General features: G+C 41.3%; 1 protein-coding gene across 1 annotated transcript in view; it reads right to left on the bottom strand.

Annotated features, from left to right (window-relative positions):
- Window positions 1–17133, bottom strand: part of GUCY2C (guanylate cyclase 2C) — a 77217-nt gene extending 60084 nt beyond the window's left edge. Inside the window, exons 1-5 of the mRNA XM_087723266.1 lie at window positions 16817–17133; window positions 15738–15856; window positions 12943–13010; window positions 11606–11821; window positions 2344–2465 (exon numbers count right to left, since the gene is read on the bottom strand). Of these exons, the coding sequence (XP_087579392.1) occupies window positions 2344–2465; window positions 11606–11821; window positions 12943–13010; window positions 15738–15856; window positions 16817–17045 (754 nt within the window). The 5' untranslated portion in view covers window positions 17046–17133. The remainder of the gene's footprint in view (window positions 1–2343; window positions 2466–11605; window positions 11822–12942; window positions 13011–15737; window positions 15857–16816) is intronic.
- Between the last annotated feature and the right edge of the window lie 7992 nt (window positions 17134–25125).

Below are 25125 nucleotides of genomic sequence, written 5' to 3'. Positions count from 1 at the left end.
TTGGCTTCTGAACTTACCAGAATTAGTATCTATCCCACTTTTATGGTTGGAACTTTCCTTTCTCCATTCCTTTATAACTGGAAAGGCTTAGCAGTTCTCATCTTCTTTTCTCCTAATCCAGCAGCCTTGAAAGGACCTATGACTCTTTCTTTGCTTCTGTTTGTATTTCTGCTGATCCTGAATAGATCTCTCTACCTACCAACTCATCCATGGATCCTAAAGGAGGAAGGGATTTGGGAAGAAAGAATATCCATTTCCTATGGAGCAGGGATGTCAAACTCGCAATGACACATTGTCATTACGTGACATATTGCAACTTTTGCCCCCTTCGCTAAACCAGGGGTGGGCATGGCCAGCATGTCACACATCCGGCCAATGGACTGTGAGTTTGATACCCCTGCTCTAGAGAGAATATAGCAGGCAGAGAAGTCATTCAACATCATGCTCTTCTGTACAGATACTTTCCAGTCCAAACCCAAAGATGATTTCCAAAAGACAACTGGACTTTCTTGGGGGGTTTTCCTGGAAAATGTTTCACTTCTCATCCAAGAAACTTCTTCAGAACCGAACATTTCAAGGAAAAAACCAAGAAAGTCCAGTTGCCTTTTGGAAAAGCACCTTTGGGACAACCATGACCTGGATTATTGAGAATCTCCATAGACATATTCCCAATTCAGATTTCTTCCATTATGTTGCAATGGCATGACAACTTGAAAAGTTTATTATATCCAATAACCAACAGCTCAAAGTGTAACATTCCATTCACTCTGGTTTAAGGAGCGTGACTACTCATCTGTTCCAGTGGATCAGAGATATGTAAGAGAGAAATATTCACTTATGTTAAAGTTGTCTTAAATACTGTCCAGTTTCATGTACATGCGGGAATTCAATTTTCTATTTGTAGTTATCCAATCATCCACAAGCTTCTTAAGTTCAACTTCCTCCTGCCCCAAGTTCAAAGAATTGGTAAGTGGTGAGACACCAATGCAAGGCTTAAATCTGCATATTTATTATAAGTGGAATGCTGCTAGCTGGGGAGTTCTGGGAGTTGAAGTCCACACATTTTAATTTTGCTGAAGTTGAGAAACACAGAACAAAACCAACATATACTATTCTTGTTACTGCTATCTGTGAATTTGCTCAGTGAGGAGAGATCTATGTTTTGGTAAAAATATTCTTGCATGCATTAGCCTGTTAGTTTTCTGAGTAGGAATATTAATAACATGAAAGTCAAAATGAAAGAAAAAAAAATTGCATGGGTTTGATCATGTGTGACCCTTTGTAAAATGTTTCTAGAAGTTCCAGGTTATTTTGTTTTGTGTGGTGGGAGATGAAGCATGTAGAGAGGGAAGCTAAACAGATTTTCAAAGAGTATCGAGGGTCATAAAGTGAGATGAGGAGGGATTGTACAATAAAAACTTGCCCCCCACATCCAAGTCTGCATCAATAGTTTTCACCCTCATTGGTGGTTCTGCCAGCTTGGTGAATAAGGCATCTTTGCATGACTACAGAAAATGTCTTCAGACAACACTGGCTCCCTCAGCCAAGAAATAGAGATGAGCACCACGCTCTGGAGTCAGACACGACTGGACCTTTTGCATGCAATTATAGATTATGAAATTTTGTAACTCCAAAAACCATCACAATCAGAATATTTACAGCAAAACCAATCTGAGTGCAATTTAAAAAAAAAAACAGATGAAAAGACATTAGATGCACAGTTGGAGTAGAGGACTGGTCTCAAGCAGAATTAAATCCCTGGATAGGAAGTCCAGAAAAATAATGACAATAGATTGTTCCCTTCATCCTCATAAGCAATGTTGACAGACTCTACTTACTAAGAAAAATAGGTGGGCATGGAATTTTGCAAGTACATCATATGATTGAAGAAGAAAAAAAAGGCATTGGAAAAATATCTGACGGACAATGAAAAAGCAGGTATAACAGGAAGGCTTACTGAGTACTGGAGTGACCAAATTGTCATACAAGAAAGACCAAATAAACAACAAAAAAGAGGCATGGCAAGGCGTGGCCAGTACATTAAAAAAATAGAAGGCAGAGAGACAATTACAGAACGTGGCAATGGCTAAGAACAGAAAAGTTGAAGAAAGACAGAGAGGGGGTAATTCTGGCTGTGCAACACCAAGTTTTAAGAACAAGCTTTAAGATTACGTTTGAAAGCAGCTCAGAGAGATGGCTCCCTGAGGAGGAGGGGGGAGCTGAAGTGGGAGGAAGGCCAGACCTGATAAATAGTTGTTATAACCAATCTCAGTAAAAGTAGTGTTAGGCATCCTTAAAGTTGATTTCATGGCCTGGTCTGGGTTCCAGACACAAAGCCCTTACCATTGCTTTTTCGATCTGAACTTTTCACAATTTTTTGCAAATCTTCTGGGGTCCTTAGAATTTCCTTGAACTCCATGTATTGTGAGAAATCTGTAACTGAAGCATCTAGGGCATTCATATACCTGGGATTGGAATAAGAAAGAATAGGAAAATTAATATTTGGCAGTTGCATGAAGTTTGGCAAAATATTTGGTATGAGGAAGATGATAGCATTGTGGCATCCAATTCCCCCAAATTTCAAGCTATACATGTCTCTAAAAAAGATGGCACTTAATGTGCATCAACATTAAGGTGACCAGGTTTTCAGATTGGTAAAGAGGGACACCATTGACGCGGGGGGGAGGGGGGGCGGCGGCTTGATTAAAAATTTTTATTTTGTCAAAAGGTCACACAAGGCGATTATATGACCCCAGGACACTGAAAGCATCATAAATATGAATCTGTTGCCAAACATCAAAATTTGGATCACGTGACCATGAGGATGCTTCAATGGTCGCTAAGTATGAAAAATGGTCGCTAAGTGTGAAAAATGGTCATCGGCAGTTGTAACTTTGGTCACTAAATGAACTGTTTGAAAGCTAAAGCTAGCTTGCATTATGCTAGCTTACATTTTCAAGAGAGAGAAGCTAAACTCCTTATTAGAATTGAAATAGAAATGAGTAGAGTAGAGTAGAGTACAATAGTTTATTACCCAAGTGTGATTGGAACCCCCAAGGAATTTGTCTTAGGTGTACATAAATAAAATAAAATACAATACATTCATCAAGAATCATAAGCTACAACACAGTGATAGTCTCTCTCTCTCTCTCTCTCTCTCTCTCTCTCTCTCTCTCTCACACACACACACACACACACACACACACACACACACACACACATACACACAGACACACACACAAATACACACACACTCCTCCTCTGGATTCAATGGGGTTTAGGAAATCTCCCACCCTCATACACTCCTTCTTTCTTTCTCTCTTCCCTCCTCTGGATTCAATGGGATTTTTAGAAAATCCCCACTCCTGTGCACACACTTCCTCTTTCTTTCTTTCTTTCTTTCTTTCTTTCTTTCTTCCCTCCTCTGGATTCAATGGGGTTTAGGAAATCTCCCACCCTCATACACTCCTTCTTTCTTTCTCTCTTCACTCCTCTGGATTCAATTGGGTTTAGGAAATCTCCCACCCTCATACACTCCTTCTTTCTTTCTCTCTCCCCTCCTCTGGATTCAATGGGATTTTTAGAAAATCCCCACTCCTGTGCACACACTTCTTCTTTCTTTCTTTCTTCCCTCCTCTGGATTCAATGGGGTTTAGGAAATCTCCCACCCTCATACACTCCTTCTTTCTTTCTCTCTTCCCTCCTCTGGATTCAATGGGGTTTAGGAAATCTCCCACCCTCATACACTCCTTCTTTCTTTCTCTCTCCCCTCCTCTGGATTCAATGGGATTTTTAGAAAATCCCCACTCCTGTGCACACACTTCTTCTTTCTTTCTTTCTTCCCTCCTCTGGATTCAATGGGGTTTAGGAAATCTCCCACCCTCATACACTCCTTCTTTCTTTCTCTCTTACCTCCTCTGGATTCAATGGGATTTTTAGAAAATCCCCACTCCTGTGCACACACTTCCTCTTTCTTTCTTTCTTTCTTTCTTTCTTTCTTTCTTTCTTTCTTTCTTTCTTTCTTTCTTTCTTTCTTTCTTTCTTTCTTTCTTTCTTTCTTCCCTCCTCTGGATTCAATGGGGTTTAGGAAATCTCCCACCCTCATACACTCCTTCTTTCTTTCTCTCTTCACTCTTCTGGATTCAATGGGGTTTAGGAAATCTCCCACCCTCATACACTCCTTCTTTCTTTCTCTCTCCCCTCCTCTGGATTCAATGGGATTTTTAGAAAATCCCCACTCCTGTGCACACACTTCTTTCTTTCTTTCTTCCCTCCTCTGGATTCAATGGGGTTTAGGAAATCTCCCACCCTCATACACTCCTTCTTTCTTTCTCTCTTCCCTTCTCTGGATTCAATGGGGTTTAGGAAATCTCCCACCCTCATACACTCCTTCTTTCTTTCTCTCTCCCCTCCTCTGGATTCAATGGGGTTTAGGAAATCTCCCACCCTCATACACTCCTTCTTTCTTTCTCTCTCCCCTCCTCTGGATTCAATGGGATTTTTAGAAAATCCCCACTCCTGTGCACACACTTCTTCTTTCTTTCTCTCTTCCCTCCTCTGGATTCAATGGGGTTTAGGAAATCTCCCACCCTCATACACTCCTTCTTTCTTTCTCTCTCCCCTCCTCTGGATTCAATGGGATTTTTAGAAAATCCCCACTCCTGTGCACACACTTCTTCTTTCTTTCTTTCTTTCTTTCTTTCTTTCTTTCTTTCTTTCTTTCTTTCTTTCTTTCTTTCTTTCTTCCCTCCTCTGGATTCAATGGGGTTTAGGAAATCTCCCACCCTCATACACTCCTTCTTTCTTTCTCTCTTCCCTCCTCTGGATTCAATGGGGTTTAGGAAATCTCCCACCCTCATACACTCCTTCTTTCTTTCTCTCTCCCCTCCTCTGGATTCAATGGGGTTTAGGAAATCTCCCACCCTCATACACTCCTTCTTTCTTTCTCTCTTCCCTCCTCTGGATTCAATGGGGTTTAGGAAATCTCCCACCCTCATACACTCCTTTTTTTCTTTCTCTCTCCCCTCCTCTGGATTCAATGGGGTTTAGGAAATCTCCCACCCTCATACACTCCTTCTTTCTTTCTCTCTTCCCTCCTCTGGATTCAATGGGGTTTAGGAAATCTCCCACCCTCATACACTCCTTCTTTCTTTCTCTCTTCCCTCCTCTGGATTCAATGGGGTTTAGGAAATCTCCCACCCTCATACACTCCTTCTTTCTTTCTCTCTTCCCTCCTCTGGATTCAAGCCCTGCGAAAGTGCCCCTTCCCCAGCCCGGCTGCCGTTTCTGCTACTGAGGGCGGAAGGGGAGGAGGAGAAAGATAAAGTGAAGGCACGATCCCTGCTGCAGCCAAGGCGGGAAAGGTGCGTTTTGACAGGGCTTCCACAGCGCTGTGGAAGCCCTGCGAAAGTGCCCCTTCCCCAGCCCGGCTGCCATTTCTGCTACTGAGGGCGGAAGGGGAGGAGGAGAAAGATAAAGTGAAGGCACGATCCCTGCTGCAGCCGAGGCGGGAAAGGTGCGTTTTGACAGGGCTTCCACAGCGCTGTGGAAGCCCTGCCAAAGTGCCCCTTCCCCAGCCCGGCTGCCGTTTCTGCTACTGAGGGCGGAAGGGGAGGAGGAGAAAGATAAAGTGAAGGCACGATCCCTGCTGCAGCCGAGGCGGGAAAGGTGCGTTTTGACAGGGCTTCCACAGCACTGTGGAAGCCCTGCCAAAGTGCCCCTTCCCCAGCCCGGCTGCCGTTTCTGCTACTGAGGGCGGAAGGGGAGGAGGAGGAGGAGAAAGATAAAGTGAAGGCACGATTCCTGCTGCAGCCGAGGCGGGAAAGGTGCGTTTTGACAGGGCTTCCACAGCGCTGTGGAAGCCCTGCCAAAGTGCACCTTTCCCTCCTCGGCTGCCGTTAACACTGGAGTCCGTTTCAGTCTTCAAAATAACTTCCACTTGCTTCCGGGGCTCCCGCCGCCCGGCAGAAGCCCCTGAACCATGTGGAAGTTCTCGGGTGGCTGCTCCCTCGCTCTCCTGCCCCTGCGATCCCAAATTCATTCACTCAGCCGGGGCGGGAGGAAAATCCTTTTAACACTGTTCTCGGGCGGTTAAAAGGATTGTTAAAAGGATTTTCCTCCCGCCCCGGCTGAGTGAATGAATTTGGGATCGCCGGGGCAGGAGAGCGAGGGAGCAGCCGCCCGAGAACTTCCACGTGGTTCCAGAGCTTTTGCCGCCCGTGCCAGCGCAGCACAGGGGCTGGCTGTGAACTCCGCAAAGGGGGAGAAGGGGGCTGTCTCCTCCCCCCAGCGCCTCCCGATTCCCACGCTACCAAATCATAACATTACATGAACATGATTTACTCACCACCAGTGAGTAAGCGCAGCTGCAACCCCAAAACAAAGACGAAATAAAATGGAGACTCGCGCAGGCGTCCTCAGCTAAGGAGTCCAGCCAATCAGTGAGCTGGTTGGGATGGAAAATTTTCCATCCCAGCCAGCTCACTGATTGGCTGGAGTCCAGGCCAATTAAATCAGTGAGCGGCAGGCTGGGCTGGCTTAAATTTGTAGGTAGGATAGAACAGAACGATGAGCCAGCCCAGCGAGGTAGCAGCTGATGGGCGGGAGCTGCGAGCGCCAAAAAAAGCGTGCTTTTTAAAAAAGCATGCGGGACGCGGGAAAATGTATGAAAAAGCAGGGCTGTCCCGCCAAATGCGGGACGTCTGGTCACCTTAATCAACATTCATAGTATTAAAACCATTATATCCTTGTTGCAAAATCCATAATGACCATAGGCTTCCATCCAGGGACGTGCAGTCACTAGAGGCAAGGGAGGCGGAGCCTCACCACTCTCCTCAGGAAAAGAAAAGAAATTTAAATATTTTTTAAAAATAATTAAAGCCAAGATAGTTGCTACCAGATTCCAGGTCACAGTGGCTTGGTGTCTGCTTAGTGTTAACCAAAGCAGGAGGCGAGAGAACTCGGGGCCTCTTTTCCATAAGGAGTTTTTCGCCTTCTAAAAGTTAAGAAAGAGTTAAAAGGCAAAGAAGTTCAGATGGAAAAGAGGCACTAATTCTCCCGCCTCCTGATCTGGAAGCAGCCAATCATGTCTTCTTGAGCACGCTTACGTTGGGCAGATTATTTCGGAGGGCACGCTTCAGAGGAGAGAGGAGTGGGGGAGAAGGAGGAGGCTCCCTCTTCACCCCTCCCCAACCTTCCCAGGGTCCAGATTCCCTTCGCTTTGCTGTCTCTTGCATCCCAAAGGTGGGTGGGTGTGGGAGCTTTGGTGGCCCCAATTCTTCTCTGGGGGGCGGGGGGTGTCTCCTGGGGCTGCTGGCTAGATAGACTCCCGAGGAGCGACTCCTTCCCTCCTAGTCCCACTGTGGGTGGCTGGAAATGTACGCGCATTTCAGCCAGCCACAAAACGCTTAGCCGGGGGTTTCCTTACAAGACCCAGGCGGGAGAAGCCCTCGCTTCTTTCTTGTGGAGACGGGCACTTTGCATCGCGGGAGCTGCCAAGCGCCTTTACTGCAGACCTGGGCGGTTGGCGGCTCCCACGATGCAAAGTGCCCCGCTGCCCACCTGCTGACCCGGCCTGCGGCCGCTGCTTCTCCAAACTCCACCACTGGAAGTCTTGGATCGCCTCTGGGGGAAAGCTGAGTGAGAAGCGGAGCAAAGCTTCTCCGCGGCCTCACTCAGCTTTTCCCCAGAGGCGATCCGAGACTTCCAGCAGTGGAGTTTGGAGAAGCAGCGGCCGCAGGCCGGGTCAACGGGTGGGCGGCGGAGCACTTTGCATCATGGGAGCCGCCAAGCGCCTTTGCTGCAGACCCCGGTGCTTGGCGGCTCCCGCGATGCAAATTCCCCCCCCCCACCGCCGAGGCCGAACGCTGCCCTGCTTTGCAAAAGGATGCCCAGCTGAGCCTCACCAGGCATGAACCTCACCGCACGTCACTGCTTCCATCATATTAAGCTTACTTTTAAAAATGGGAAGGGATGTTTCTCTTATCCTATCATATAATAGGCTTCCTTGACCATAACTGAGCCTGGAAATGAAATTAATATGTGTATTTCTATAGTCATTGGTACTCAGGGATTGGGACATAAGTAGCTCGGGGGGGGGGGTTTGTTGTAACTTTGAATGATAATTAAGCAACAGGATGTTAAATAAGGATTATCTGTCTATTGTTCTGAATATTCATGTCATAGGTCTTAATACTTTTATGTGCAGCATTTTTAACTCTGTATCACATAATAAAGTATATAACATATAGCTTTATAGAATTGTAAGCTATGACTTCAGTATGTACAACCCTTGCAATTCAGTTCTGTACCAATGGAGTGTCCTTCTTGTCATGGTGCCTCTGTCTGTGTGTGTGTGAGAGAGAGAGAGAGAGAAGGAGAGGGAGGGAGGGGGAGGGAGGGAGAGAGAAAGAGAGAGGGGGGGGTTCCTGCCAGTTCTAACTTCTTCTATAGAAGAGGTTCCACAAATCTACAGTGCTGTTTAGAACCGGTTCCAGCTCCCTCCCCCCGCCAGTCTACACATCCTCAAGATGAAGAGGGAGAGGAGGAATTCTGGGAGTTGAAGTCCACAAGTCTTAAAGCTGTCAAGTTTGAACAACCCTGGAATTTTTTTTTCTAAAGGGTTAGGGGTGCAAAGGTCTTGTAACTTGACAGTTTTAAGACTTGCATGCTTCAAATGTCAGAGTTTCTGAGCCAACATTTTGGTTGCTAAGCAAGAGCGTTAAGTGAGTTTCACCACAGTTTACAAGTTGGCCATGCCCACCCAGTCACATGACTGCCAAGCCACTCCCACTCAGTCATATGGCTGGCAAGCCACTACCACAAAGCAGGCCACACCTACAGAGGAGATTCTAAAAAAATTGAAACCCACCACTGGTGTTCATGTGTGTACAGTATACATCTCTATCTGTACATCTCTATCTCCATCATCCATCCATCCATCCATCCATCCATCCATCCATCCATCCATATCTATTAATTTATATGTCACCTATCTTGTTATCCAAGGCCATGCAAAACATGGTTTTAGTCAGAAGTCTCCTACTGCTCCCTTTAAATCTCTAAGATACTTTCGGCTAACATAAATTACGTTTTGTCCAGAGGAGGGGGAGATTGTCCCCCCACCCTGGACAAGCAAGCTGTAGCCAAATATAACTTGGTGCTCTCTGAACTTGGTGGTTTGTTTACAGATATTTCTTTCCTGATAAGGTAACAGCATCATTGCTGTTAATGTAGAGTGAATGTAGAGTTTGCTCCCTATTTGTATACGGTAGCTTTCTTTGCCAGTGTTAATGGGAATGGGGTTTTCTCATTGGTAGTTTTCTCAATAAGGATACTTTTTTCTGCTTGATTTTTTTGGGTCTGATATTAATCCCTGCTGATCTGAGCAGTGGCTGGAGAAGATGTTTTTTGGTTCTCTTATGTTCTTCTTAGCTATTTTATTATCTCCTTTGAATGGCATGTAAATGTAGTTTATCTCTAAGTGTGTATTGATGACTGATTTGTCTGAATGTCAGGTTTCCGGGAATTAAATTCTCTAGCATTTTTGGATTTAGCTTGCTCTAGCAGTTGAAACTATGATTAAGTCTAACTATGTGTTGTGAAAATCGCATTTCTATGCTTTGCTTGTGTCAACCATCCTTTTGGCATATGCAGCAAAAGAAATTCCTGGGACATTATTTTACTAAGATTATAACTTTACAGATAGATCTATACAGAAGAAGTGCAACTATCTCTGAGGTCTGCAAATTAAAAACAGCATAATTTCCCTTTCCCCATTTTGACCACCCATTGTCCATCGTCCACCAATCCAATTCTTTTTATTTTGGGAAACAGACTGCACCTTCAGAAGGTTCCCATTGCACGGCCTTGAAGTATCATGATCTTCTCAGGCTGCAAACATCTCACATACGTTCCTCACTTCCCTTCAAGTTCCTGATACATTCCAAGCATCATCCTTCTCCCCTCCCTTCATTTCTGTTGCCAAATTGCAAATAGAGGTGTGTTACGAGTCAGCTTCACAGCTTGCTACAGCTTGTATACTTGCTTTTACACAAGGTAGCCTTGTCAATTGCCACCATGCTGTCCCTCCTGGTTAGGGAAACTTTCCAGGATTGTAGCTTCTGGGTGGTTGCATGCTGTGACTACTGCAGGGTGTGTAGTCTTCCCAAAACCCTTGAAGGAGGCTTAGCCTGCTCCCACCTTACCCCATTTACTGGACAATCTCTGTCCAGTTTCTCAGTTTCCTTTACTAGGAAAGGTGGTAGAGAAAGTGGTTGTGTTACAGCTCCAGAGGGTTCTGGATGAAACAGATTGTCTAGACTTCTTTCAGTCAGGTTACAGGATAGAAACAGGTCATACTTGTCAATGATATTTTATGAGAGCAGATGGGCTAGTGCATCGATCCTTGACTTCCTTGACTTTTTAGATGCTTTCAGTGCTATCAGCCATGGTATCCTTTTAGCCCAGTTGTGGGATTTGGGACTGGGTGGTGCAGTATTGCATTGGTTTGATTCCTTTCTCAATGGCCAGTTCCATTCAGTATTGATAGGGGACAAGAGGTCCAGCCGATAGCCACTCCTTTGTGGAATACCACAAGGCTCAGTACTCTCACCATTCCTTTTTAACATCTACCATTGGGTGAGATTATGGAATGGAATGAGATATCAGTAATATGCTGATACTCAGCTTTACATTTCCATCTCTGGTCATCCAAGTGATGCCTGGCTGCCTTTTCACAGTGCCTGTAGGCTGTAGGAGTCTAGTTGGGGAATAAGAGGCTTCAATTAAACCCTGGTAAGATAGAGTGGCTGTGGATATATGGAGCCTTGAGATCTGGAGATTTATCATCATTTATTCTAAATGGAATGGCACCACTCCAGTAAGTGCTGCCTATGGAAAGAAGCTGAAGAAACAGTGGACCACCTGGTAAGAAGATCACACAGACTGATTAGCAGCAGCATGACAAAGTAGTAACAATGATGCATTGGAAAATCTGCAAGAAATATCATCTGTCTGCAAGCAAGAACTGGTGGGACCATTAAATAGAGAAAGTCATAGAAAGTGAAGAAGTTAAATTGCTCTGGAACTTTAGAATTCAAACAGACAGGAACCTGCCACATAACACTCTGGGCTTAACAGTTGTTGATAAGAAAGAGAAGAAAGTCTGGATGGTGGATGTGGCAATGCCTGGAACAGCAGACCAGAAGAGAACAGCAGACTAGAAGAGAACAGCAGACTGGAGAAGATAACAAAATACAAAGACCTAAAAATAGAAATAGACCAACTGTGCCAAAGGTAAGCAAGGATAGTACCAATAGTAAGAGGCATCTTGGGTGCATCCCAAAACAACTAGAGCACCACTTGAACACCATTGGCATTGACAAATTCACCATCAGTCAATTGCAAAAGACATATTTACTTGGAACAGCTTCCAACCTGCAACAATGTCTATAATACCATCAAACATCCAGATCTGCCTATCTCAGGTCCTTGGTAAGGACTCAATAGGTAGACAAAAAATGCCAAACCCAGTCTGAATATCTGGTTGATTGTGCAAGCAACAACAATAATAAGATTTCAAAATGATAGCCTGAAAGTTTCCTACCAGTAGCAGTCTTCATTGATGTCATTCTTCCTATAGACATAAACTGATCTCCACACATCCTTTTTGAATGTCAAATCGCTATTTTTCCAGAAATCAATCAAGAAGTAGGTCACTTTCCTAGTTGGTGTTAACATCCTTGTTAAGTTTTTTTTGAAGTCACAAGACAGGCCAAAACTCCCAATAGAAATCAGAGGGAGATCCAATATATTCTCTGATCTAGAAAATAAAGACTAACCATATTATCTTACCATGGCTGCTATTGCTGTCAGTATTTCATACTAGAACTAATGGGAAACACACATGTAATACTCTTCAGCTTGACTTCAGCTTAAAATCAGTATAAAACCAAAATAAAGTTAGCTGTTTATTTCAGAAAAATGATTTAATAAATTATACAAGTAGTTATAGTCAAATGTTTCAAATGTTACAGTGTGGATTGCTTCTGTTGATTCTTTCACTTGTCAACTATCAGGGCCAGTAAGGTGGATATTGGGCATGGAGAATTACTGGACAAATTGCTTTGATTATTCATCTGTCAATGGACCTGCAATTCTAAGGTTACCAGGTTGGGGATTTAGAAATATGGACAACTTCTAGAGAGCAGCAAAGAAATTGATTATCTATAAAATGAGAAAGGATAACCTTGAGCCATGGTGGCACACTGGGTAGAATGCAGTGTTGCAGGCTAATTAGGTTGACTGCTGATTGTCAGCAGTTTGAGTTTCACCAGCTCAAGGTTGACTCAGTCTTCCATCCTTCAGAGGTTGGTAAAATGAGGATCCAGATTGTTGGGGGCAATATGCTGACTCTGTAAACTGTAAAGCACTGTGAAATGGTATATAAATCTAAGGGTCATTGCTATTGCTATAATATTTTATACATTCAACTCCTAAACTTTTAAATATGTAACAAGTCGATTCAATATTTTAACTTTATTCAAAACAGATAGTCCTTCACTTATGACCATAAGTGGGACTGGAAAAATCATTATTAAGTGGTGCAGTCAATAAGTGAGACATCATGTGATCATGATTGTTAAGCAACTCAACATGGTTGATAAGCAAGACATCACATGATTATGGTTTGCAACCTTCCCTGGTGGCTTCCCCATTAATTTTGGTTCTTGGGAGCCAGCTGGGAAGGCTGAAATGATGCTGCAATCATTGTAAATACATGTTGGTTGCCAGCAATGAATTGTGATTATGTGTCCATAACAATTCTGTGATTATCATAAAAGCGAGGAGCAGTCATAAGTCACTTTTCTAACCAGCATAAGTTTGCACGATCGCCAAATGAATGGACAAAATTGAGGATTATCTGTATTTGTTAATACTTACGTGACCAACTCATATGTGGCAAATGAACACATAGGACCCAGGACAACACAACCAAGTTTCTGATAAGCCTATAATATAAAAGATTAAAATAAAGATAATATTAGAATATGCCTTTACTCAACTTCATCAAGTGTTCTATTTATAACCATTACTGGAAAAGAGAGCCTACTTTCTCTCATGTTTTAATTACCTCTTGATCAGATTACTACTATATGCTTTAAATGAAACTGTACTTAAACACCATCCTGAAGCAACATCTTAAGTAGTTATGGATGTTCTTTATTTTGCCCAGATAGTACCTCTACTTCAAGAGGCTTCCAGGAGCAATTCAAGATGCTTATTGTCATCTTTAAAGCTCAACATGGCTTGTATTACATATCTTCAAGATTTCTTGCTCCCAATGGTTTCTGTCCTTTGCTGGCTGAGGAACTCTGGGAGTTGAAGTCCACAGGTCTAAAAGTTGCCAAGGTTGGAGACCACTGCTTTAGAAGACTGGAAGGGGTGGCTGTTTTGAAATCCCTACTTTAAATAACTGTCATTTTATGGGCCATTAAAGCAGGTATTCTCAGCTGTTGTCTCCCTTCTCTTGAACAGAGTGCTCCACCACAGGATTAAAGTAGCTCCAGTCCTATTGCACTCAGGAAGGTCATTAAGCATTAGATCAAGATGAGTTGAAATCTGAAGAGGATGAAGCTGCACTGGAGGAAAATGGTTATGGTCCCAGGTTTTGTTTTTATTGTTTTAATAGAACTTTAGTTTTGTACTGCAGTTGTGAGCCACCCAGAATTGTGTCTTTTAAGATGGGCAGTTATATATAATTGCATTTACCATTAAATAATGTAATAATCAATGTATAATTAGCATGATGCAAATCATTATAAGATGCCATGCAATAGTGATAATGTTTAGCTTTATGTCCTGTACTTACTTAGGTGAAGTAATACATTTGAAAGATGGAACATGCAGGTCCCATTCAAAACAAAAAAAAAAAAGGCAGAAAGGTATGTTGTGGAACATGTCATCCTATAAATAGGTAAGCAAAGTATAATCCTTTGATGCCAGCATAAGGAATGAATGCAAAGGTAACTGGGCTAGCTAGATTTTGAATCAAATAGGTATACATACCGGTAGATGTGTGTTTGAGCAACCTGACAAGTAATTTCCCCCTCTAAACACTGTGATCTCATCTAAAACAGGCACCTGATTTTAAGGCTGCTCCCCAGCAGATCTTATTTCTCACAGAACTGAACCATTCAATCAGAACTCTGAATGCTGGGATGCTGACATTACTCTCCCGGATTTAAGGCTTCTAATACAGAGAACCAGTTTAGTCTATTTTAGAAACCAGGAGACATGAGTTCTAATTATGCCATAGCAATGAAAACTAGCTGGGTGACTCTCTCAACCCATGATGTTGGGTGACAAGCTGGTTGGTCAATTTCTGTCACAAGAACACATCTATATTTGATTGATTTGAAAAAGTAGCACCTTGGGGAAAACACTAGGAAGAAAAGAAAATAAGGCTTCTAATTCTTGTTCTGACTCTGCTGGGGTGGAAGGTAGAGATTCTTTTTCAGGATATGTCCAGAAGGCTTGTCAGTCTTTAATCCATTCTCCCTTGTCAGAGCTCAATATCATATCCTATAGCAATATTTTTATATACCTGTATAGTGACGTGCGGTGAAGTTCACGGCCGGTGAGGCAAGCGGGCAGGACCTCTATATTCTCCTCCCCCCACCCTCCAATCTAGGCAGGACCAAGCCGTTCCGGAAAAAAAAACCCTGCCTGCCTCTTGCCTTTGAAGGAGAGGAGGAGGAGGAGGGCACCCGCTTGGGGAGGGGAGGTAGGACAAGCTGAAGGGTTCATCTCCCCACCGCATAAGGATCGGAGGGCTTGCCTCGGAGCCCGCCTCTCCAAGCGCGTGCTCGCTCGCTATAGCTGGGTGAGGGGGGCGGCGGGGGCTTTAAGGCAAGCGTCTGAATGCAAGAAATGAATAATCTCCCCGAGCAGCCTCACACACCAGAAGCTTCCATAATTATTCAATTCAATTCACTTCAATTATTCAATTCACTTCAATTCACTTCAGTTATTCAATTCACTTCAATTCACTTCAACAAGAGAATAATTACGAAAGCTATCTAAATAGAGAAATACCCTCCACAACATGAATAAACATGACGATACCTCCCACCTACCAGACATCTGGAAACCAGCCCTAGTCAACAAATGAGCCCCACCCACCACCCAGGCTGATACAACACAAAACAACAATGGACACACAGCCAGCACCAATCAGCACCAATCTACCAATCATGATACAACCACACAGCCAATCAATCCACTTACTGAAACAAAGCCACACACCCCCACCAAGATTTATAGAAATCTATCTACTATATATAGTAGATAGATATCAGGTCAAAAGGGTTGGGCAAACAAAATTGTAGAAACTCATAAAGTTTGTGTCTGTTTTGCAAGGGTGGGAACTACTATTCTTGAAATATATTTACAAGCATTCAACTGGGGGTGAGGTCAATTTATGTGTATGGTTTTTTTCTTTTTATGCACATTTTTGCAGTTATATTCTTCTCTTTTTTGTTTTGTCTAGTTTTGCTTTGTTTTTGTATTTTCTTTTTTCCTTTTTTGGAATTTGTATTTTAATGTTCTGAATAAAAAGTAAAAATATTGAAAATAAAGAGAAAAATATCTGTACATAACAGCATAACAGTCACTATAAAGTCACTATAAAGCATGTCAAAGCTAGAAATATAGCTATAAAAGTTCATCATACTCACATTGAGCTGTTTAACAAATGTCACACCTTCACAAGTGGTACTGCGGCACCCTTGTGAGGAATAGATAGATGTGTTGAACACATCATATGTAGCACTTACATTGACAGTCATGTTGTTTTCTGTAACAAAAATGCAAATAGAATACTGAATTGTAAGATAAATTTTAAATGATAAAAAATCTACTGAACTGTAAAATAATTTAATAAAATAATATATAACACAATAATTTTAATAAGGATTTATAGCTATTTTATTGTATTGTGTGTTTCCACTATATATACATACATTGTAGATCTTCTATATTTGAAATAAATGGAATAGAATATGGGAATTTTAACCGAACTCTACCACTGTACTATGGAAATTTATTATACTTTCTGTCTCATTCTTTTGATGTGGCAAAATTTGCAGATAGAGAACTGTCTTCAAAACAGCTAAATACAATTTAAAGCCTGAATGCTGTTAGTCTTATTTTAAAACAATAGGTGAGTAGTATTTAAGGCAAACGCTTATATCTAAAGAATTTATTTGCAAAATTTTCAACCAAAGTTTCCAAAGCTGCTCTCCTCCTAATGTTTGGAATTAAATTCCCACCATAAATAGTCTGTTCTGCCATAATATTACTATCATAAGCACTAAGCAACAAGCAGTCTCGATAATGAGCGATATTCCATTTTAATATAGCAGTTGTAAGATCAATTACAACTGATATCTCATGAAAGAAAAATAGTTACAGCACAAATTGCATTCTCAGTGACATAAATTTGAGAAACGAAATTAGCAGGTATCCTGTATATTTGTGCTGTAATCTGGACCTGTATCGTTACCAAATTGTAGTATTTTAAATATTTTGCATAATACTAAACATATTAGATTACATAAATTGTATTTCGATGTTATGCTTCAAAATGTTTTTTTTTAAAATAAAGATGACTTTGAAAAATATTATGAATTATGATTCATTAAAACCAACACTGAACCCACATAAAAGCTGTTAGGGCAGCTTTTGGTTTTAACTGTATCGATCAATTATTGATAGCTACCGAAAACTATTAGAGCAATGCAATTAACATTCTTACCTTTCAGAATTTTATTCACGATTCTGAGCCCCAGTTCTACAGTTGGTTTTAAGTTCTCTGATATCACTGGATTATCAAAGTCATTTAGCATCATTACATTGATCACATATTCATCTTCCCCACACTTGGTTTCACTAGTGTGCCACAGCAGCTGACTCAAGAGAAATGATGTTCCCACAAGCTGATACATCATTGTTGCCTTATTATACTTTGTACTGGCACTTGGCATATTTTAACCAGGAGTGTCTGCCTTATGCCTAGCACTCTGTTCAACTTTCCTTTTTTAAAATGGGTCCTTTTGTTCTTTTCGGTGCTTCTTTTTCACTCCACGCCCATTTGCCTTACCTGTCACCTCTGTTGTGAACAATTAACAGGAGAAGAACTCATGAAGATGGGAAGAGACCAAAGGTTATTTTTCATGTTTGCTGTAGAGAACGTGTAAGCTATAAAACTGGGGCATTAGCCACACCTCACCAGATAAGCATTCAATATGATTCACAAGAAAAAAAGAGAAGAACCAATAACATTATTATTTTTTTTAAAAATGAAATAAGATTTAAAAGCCATTAATGCAGAGCACAATGGCTGCTGGTCTTGCCATTCTAAATCATAATGCCCTTTAAATAAAGGATACTGAATAAAAACTGTGGTTTGTTTTGAGATTCTATTTTCATTTTTTCATATGTTCTGACAAAAGATTCTTGCTTCTTATATTCTTCCACCTTTTTTCTCTTTCATCCAGTGGCAATTTCAAAGAACCAATAATATATATAGTTTCCCTTGGCTTATGCTAATTGGGTTTACCCAAAAGAAAAAAGGGAGGGAAGGGGCTAATATGTGATTTGTTTCAACTTAGTCAATTTGCACCAAAAGTCTAGAAATATGCCAAGACATTTCCCCCCATCAAACCAATCTCTGTTCTTATTCATATGATTACCATTGTGTTATGAAGTTGCTCTAGTTGTACGTTCTGTCTCCCGCTAATTGCACTTCTTTGCCTACAATAGCCATTACTGTTACTATGAGGTAAAGATGGCCAATGGCTTCTTGTCCAAGGAAGGCCCTTGCCTAAAATGAAAAAGAAAAGTGTTAGAAACATGTTTATTATACTGTAGTGTGACAAAGCTAAATGAGCCATAGCCCCCGGGAAAGCTTTTAACTTGAGCCAACCTACAAGTACACTACCACAAAAGTGTTAATAAAATCCATAGTGCTATAATGCCTTTTTTTGTCTAATAATTATGTGCATTTGAAATCCAACTGTAATAAATGTGAAGAAAATATTTTTGCTATATACAGAACATGAGACAAAGAAGAAAACATGTTTAAGTAATGTAATGCTTAAGATCATAGCTCTAAAAATTTATAAGCACACTTGTAAATTCATTTGGTTTACAAAATTTTACACCATATTCGACAATTCCTTTTTCCCCCACTATCTAATTTATGCAAATTCATTTTATGCAAGATTTTGGGGAAATATAAACAGACCATAAAACAAGGGAAAGCTGTATATGATTACATCTTTTTGTACTCAAATTGCAGATGTCTGTCTATCTATCTATCTATCTATCTATCTATCTATCTATCTATCTATCTATCTATCTATCTATCTACCTACCTACCTACCTACCTACCTACCTACCTACCTACCTACCTACCTACCTTAGACAGTAAGGTGTAATGATATTTCCACCCTAATTTCTTAACAACCAATTTAAGCTGGCCTTTCATGCAAGAAAGAAATTGAATAAATGTTATTGCCCTCAAATCTAAGTATGTGTTTGTCTGGTCATTTGCAAAAACAGAGATATGGACCTTTATTAAGGAGAAACTGCTAAGTTACCCTCTCACCATTCCTCTGTATCTTAGTAAGGATAATAAAAGGATAATCAGCCAGCAATAAGGTATTTAAGACTGTACACTGCTATAAAAAGTAGAAGAGGGGGGATATGTTTTAAAGGACAGTAGTATGCTGAAGGTTGCCTAGCTAAGGGAAAGAGACAGTTCTCAAGTAACAATATTCCCTATATTCTCCATGAAAGAAAAAAGTGCCATCTAAACATCCTCCAAACATGAAGCAGTCATTAAAAATTGAAGAACCCAAGCAACCTGAGACTTTGCACACAAGTTAGTCCCCTGACAAAAGGAAGCAGGAACTACTAATATTATTGTTGATTTCATTCCTGCTTCCTTGCTAGGAACAGCTGCAAAGCTCCGTAAACAATGGAAACACTTCACCTCAATCCTGCCTGCAACTTACCGTAATTGGGAATCAACAAGATAGTGTGTAGTTGTCTGGTTGTATGCAGACCAGGCAACAATTGTTGTGAAACCTGTAAAGCCTTCAAGCTATTTTTCCTTTTAGGGATCTGTGAAGGAAATGCTGTCAGCTTAATCCCAAAAACAGGAGGTGGGAAAGGTAAGATAAATGCTACTTTGTTTACCCATTGATTGTCTTGTCTTTTTAGATATCCTGAGACTAAGCTTAAATAATTCACTTAGCTGTCAAACACAAAAGTATACCAATGCAGAAATGATATTGGAGTACTACACTAACACCTTGATGTTGGAAGAAATATCCATCTGGTTGAGTTCCAAGCTGGGAGAAAGACACCGGAAACATGGATGTTGGTTGGAAAAATGGCTTAATGATGAACAGAACCAGAGGTGGTATTCTGCCAGTTCACCCTAGTTCAGGTGAACCGGTAGCGGCGGTGGCGGGAGGCTCTGCCCACCCACCCAGACGACATCACAGACGCTCTGAGCACGTGCAGAAGCGCCGCAGGTGAGCAAAGTGAGCGCGCACGCACTCCCAGTTCTGAACTGGTGGTGAAGATAAGAGGAAACTATTTCTAAACAGAACCACCAGCGTTTATGGTTCTGTTGCAGCTGCCAAAATGGAGTTGAGAGTGGGTGGCTTTTATACCTTCCTTTGGGCTTTGTATTTGAGTTTCCTGTTCCTGTGCAGGAACATGTCCTTTAATATTCTATTGGCTGTTTTCAGATTCCTATGGGGGTCATGTAGGAGTCATAGCTGGCTGTATAGGCAAAAGAGGAAATGGAAATCCTAGGTGCTTGTCTGAGTTTGGACTGCTCTGGGGGTGGTGCAATGTCTGAAATACCTTTAGGAGATTGGATAATGTAGCGAGCTCTGTGTCTTCTGCTAAATGGTAGGGGGTTCATCCTATTATGTCCTGAAGGATCATGTCCTGTTCTTAATCCCATCATCCTGGAGCTGAAGGTCTTTTGTTTTACAGATAGGCTGGCTCAATCTTTCTTAATGGGCACAAAATATCTGTTGGGTGAGTGGGGCTATTAAGAAAGAGTGTGTCTGCTTCCTGCCTCTAAAAAAACATGTTTCTCCATTTCTCATTTAGAGAAATATAATATTCTGCCTTTTTAAATATTCCTCAAAGTATTTCATTCGTCTAGGATGTGGGACTTCCCACATTGAGAATGTCTTAAATGAGAACACTATAGAATCCTATGCAATATTGTATGTTCTTCCTGTGCCAAAAATGCTTTCCTCATCGCAATAAATTGGCTGTACTCATAATTTCCTTTTCTGACAGCAATATGAGAGGCACATCAAGTTCTGGGAAATCAACTATATCAGGGCAGTCTTCAATGGTTAACAAATAAACTGCCTAGAATAAGGTGACCAACTTTTTTACAATGAAAAGGAGGACAAATAAATTGAAAAAAAAAATATTTTATTCATTACAACAATAATACACTATAATATGATATATGCATAATAAAAACATTTGTAACATTTTATATTGTAATTACATGCCTGTTAATTATTATTTAAATGAATACTTTTCCATTGAATTAATATTTTTTGTCAATGTATCATCTTCTAACATCTTCTATTGGAAATATCTGAACAAGAAATATCCTTCATATTGAATTTTACGGCAAGTCCTGCAGCTAGAGTATCAACATTCAATCTCGATTTCTCACTTGTCCAAAAATCATTGGCAATTGAAAAAACTCTTTCAACTGCTGCATTAGTTCCAAGGCAGCACAAATTGAACAAGTATAAATAAATTTTCACATGGAATAAGTTCGTTTTTGAAATGGCTGAAAATATCCACCCATCTTTTATCAATTTCAACGTGTTGATTTTCCCATTATATTTTTTCAGAATTTAAATATACATTCAGTCTTCTAATTTCTTCAAAGAGACAATTGTCATCTATTTTAATGTCTGGCATTTCTTTAGATAAAAACTCAACACAAGATTCAATATCTGTCCAATATACCTGCGATGAAGTCAGAAAACACCATTGAAAACTGTTATTTCCCGTGATGTTTGTTTCAGACCATTCTTCGATATATTGAAAACATGTTTGGTAAAAATTCTGCACTTCTTTGATAAACTTTTCCGTTATGCCCAGATTTGATTCCTTTAAGTCTGACGATTTTCTTTTTATAATTAAAGGAAGAAATTTATCTTCAAATCGAGATTTATATTGAAGGATAAAGTCATTCAAAATAAGACTAACTTCTGTAGCTGAAATGTGTTCACCTTCAATCTTTTGAATCATTTTGTGAAAAATAGATGCTTGATTATGTACAAAATACATTAATATCTCATATATTTCATTATTGAAAAACGATTCCAGGATTTTAGGACATTTGTCTAAACTTAAAAAATATGAATGGAGAGGCTCAAATAATTGTAGAACACGGTCTACAGCAGGTGTTAGAGCAAGCCATCTAAATTTTGAATATCCTAAAAGTTTTTTGTATTCAACATTCGCTTCTTCACAAAATTGTTTTAAAATAGCCACCCGAACGGTAAAATGACTAAAATACAAATAAATTGTAGTTATTATTACTTCTACATCAATTGGCATGGCACATGATGCTGTGTTGATTGCATTTGACAAAATATGTGCATTACAACCTATTCCTAGTATTTTCTTTTGGAATATATCTTGTAATTTTACATACATATTATCAGGGACGTGCAGTCACTAGAGGCAGGGGAGGCGGGGCCTCATCAGTCTCCTCAGGAAAAGGAAAGAATTTTAAAGAATTTTTTAAAAATAATTAAAGCCAAGGTAGTTGCTACCAGATTCCAAGTCACAGTGGCTTGGAGTCTGCTTAGTGTTAACTATAGGAGGAGGCAAGAGAACTCGGGGCCTCCTTTGCATAAGGAATTTTTCGCCTTTTAAAAGTTAAGCAAGGGTTAAAAAGCGAAAAATTTCATATGCAAAGGAGGCACTGATTCTCCCACCTCCTGATCTTGGAGCAGCAAATCATGCCTTGCACTTGAGCGACTGCGCAATCTAGCAGCAGGAGCCTTGCTTGTAAAACGCGCCTGTGTGAGCAAGTTCAACTCTCCACTTTGCATCGCGGAAGCCGCCAAGAGCAGAACCATCAAAAGACTTAGAGGTCTCTTATTTCCCCATTAACCTGCAATATCTTTAACTAGCTAACATTTAATATACATTTAAATTTGTACTGAAATATTTGTTTTACAAGTTTTCTAGCTTGCTAAACGTTACATAGCCCTGTGGGTCACTTATGGGCTTTTCACAACGGATGATTTTGAGAGGGCGGTTTCCATCGAGGGTGATTCTGGAAAGGTTGCTCTGGGCCACCAGCCGCCGTTTCTTCAGCAGCAATTTCTTCTCTGCCTGGCATTTTCTACTGGGCAGCTTGGTGCCTTTGCTGCAGACCTGGGTATGGTGCTGGGCTGGCCCGGTCTGCAGCAAAGGCGCTTGGCGGCTCCCACGATGCAAAGTGCCCTGCCGCCACCGAGGCCGACATTCCCGCTGCCCCAGCCTGTAGCCAGCCCAGCACCGTGCTGGGCTGGCTGCAGACTGGGGCAGCGGGTGGGTGGCGCCGGTGGCAGGGTGGCACTTTGCGTCACGGAAACTTCATCAGCTGCCACTGCTGCTTCCTCCGCTGCCCCCACTTTCCCCTTTGCCCTGGCCGCGGCTTATGAGACCCTGTTGTCCCGCGGAGCCCGCTGACGCTTGAGCGGGAAGGAGGAGGAGGAGGAGGAGGAGGAGGAGGAGGAGGAGAAGAGCGGTGAGTCCTTGTGCCAGCTGGCCGGCCAGGTGGGGAGCAGGTCAGGCAGGGGGTGGGTGGGCTGGCTGGCTGGGGAGGGGGGATCATGGCCGCTCAGGTGGCTCCTGCCACTGCCGACAGCAGCTTGGGTGTCCTGGCACCATCCAAGCTGAAGAAAGCGGAGGATTGTTCATCGGAGGAGGCGGGGGGGCAAGGCGGTGGAGTGCGACGGGGTGAGAAGCAGCTCGGACGAAGCCGGGACACCCAAGCTGCTGTCGGCAGTGGCGGGGGCCACCTGAGCGGCCATGATCCCCCCTGCCCAGCCAGCCAGCCAGCCCACCCACCCCCGCCTGACCTACTCCCCGTGTCTCGCGTCTATGGTGGACACAGCGCCAGAGGGGCCAAAAGCCTCTTTCTTTGCCTGCTGTCAAGAAAGAGGCTTTTGGCCGCTCCGGCGCTATGTCCGACATGCCTCACCAGCCATAAACCTCACCGCACGTCACTGCATATTATTTACCCCTTTGCGTCTTCACCCACCAAAATTTGTGTTTGTATTATCAGCTGTTAGTGCAACAACTTTGGATTTCAAAAACCTGTTACTTTATGACTGGAAGCTGATGCATCTCATGATTGCTTATATTTGTTGGTGGACAAGTGTTTCATTATAGCTGCTCTGCCCCCAACTACAATACAAAATTCTCCTCCACAAATATTGCAGAAAACAATGGTATCTTTCTTTGATATGAAGAATGGAAATTCCTTTTTCAATTGATCATTGAAATGGCATTTCCTCTTTTTTGATTTTTCCATCCCTTAAATGAAATTTAAAATTTAAAATAAAATATAAAGCTACATGAACGATGCAAGCAAATTATGAATAAATAAAATGAATTATTACAACTGAAACTTTAATAACAAGCTAATAAACTTCACTAAAATTTAAATTTAAATTATTTTACACTTCTGTTGACAACAGGGTCGTATAAACTTGTAAATAAAATTATACATATCTGGAAATTATTAAATAAATAATGAATTAATAAAACGTGAATTGTACTTACCTCTGTATAGTTGAATATTCACTGAGCAAGAAATAATTACTGCGAGTCATTCAATTGCTGACGTGCCATGAGTCTACTGCGTGTGTATGTGCCGTGTCGTGTTTTAGTAAGAAGTAAACAAAGCCACTTGCACGCGGTACACTCTCTTAAGGTCTCCTGTGCAGAGCACATGCATCTCATAATCATGTCTTATACCGCACTATACCGAGCCTTGAGAAATCGTCATGTCAAATACAAATACGTCACATAACGCGCAACAGATTAGTCTTCAAATATCGAAAAGGAGGACATGTAGGAGGACACTTTTCGAGGGAGGACAGAACTTACAAAAGAAGGACTGTCCTCCCTAAAGGACGACGATTGGTCACGTTACCTACAAGTATCAGGAATGCCTGAAAGTTGTTAATTTTAAAAAAATTAAAAGTTGTTTAGCTTATAATTACGGTAATCTTTCTTTTGTTCATAGTTGAAAATAAACTCACCTGATGAAGACTTTTCAAACATTCTTCTGAAGGTCTCTAATAACTTTATGATGAGTAATAGGCAATTTTCAAAAGAGATTAGAAAATTAGGTTTGGTATCCTTTAACACTCTGTTAAAGCAAGATGGCTGATGCGGAAGATTGATTGTACCATTAAATTCTGTTTTAAAATATAAACAAACTATGAGACATCTCATAGGACTAGTATTATATTTCTTATCTTTCAGAGATTATTCCTGAACAAAGAAACTGGAAGTTTAACAAGTCAAGGTTTCAGAATATAGCAAATAAAAGTGATTTTCCATGACCTAGCTCTTAAAAAATATTTATAACAGTGTTGTCTACAGTTATCTCTACTTCACACAGGTTTCCCAACCAAACAGCAAGTTTCTAAAGGGTGCAGTTTAGAACTATCTGAACTATAACTAACCAGTACTTCTGTATGGGAACTTGATGTAGGATAGAGAACTTTCTGTTTGCTAGAAGAGAGTAGTCCTTCAGCTACTCTCAGTAGTCTCTCAGCTGGCAGCCTCTCAAATACTGGAATACTGTTGTTATGTCCCCCCTAGTCCTTCTTTTCTCTAGACTAGCCAAATCCAAATCCTGCAACCATTCTTCATATATTTTAGTTTCCAGGCCTTTAGTAATCTTAGTTGCTCTTCTCTGCACATTTTCCAAAGTCTCAACATCTTTTTTGTAATGACATGGTTTGGATCCTCCAGTGAGGAAATCTGGAA

The sequence above is a fragment of the Thamnophis sirtalis genome, unplaced genomic scaffold (assembly GCF_051295495.1).
Source record: "Thamnophis sirtalis isolate CommonGarterSnake01/CBP01778 unplaced genomic scaffold, rThaSir2_p1.2 scaffold_9, whole genome shotgun sequence".
NCBI lineage: Eukaryota > Metazoa > Chordata > Lepidosauria > Squamata > Natricidae > Thamnophis > Thamnophis sirtalis.
The sequence above is the reverse complement of the archived record's forward strand: the minus strand, read 5'-3'. Positions and strand labels throughout refer to the sequence as shown.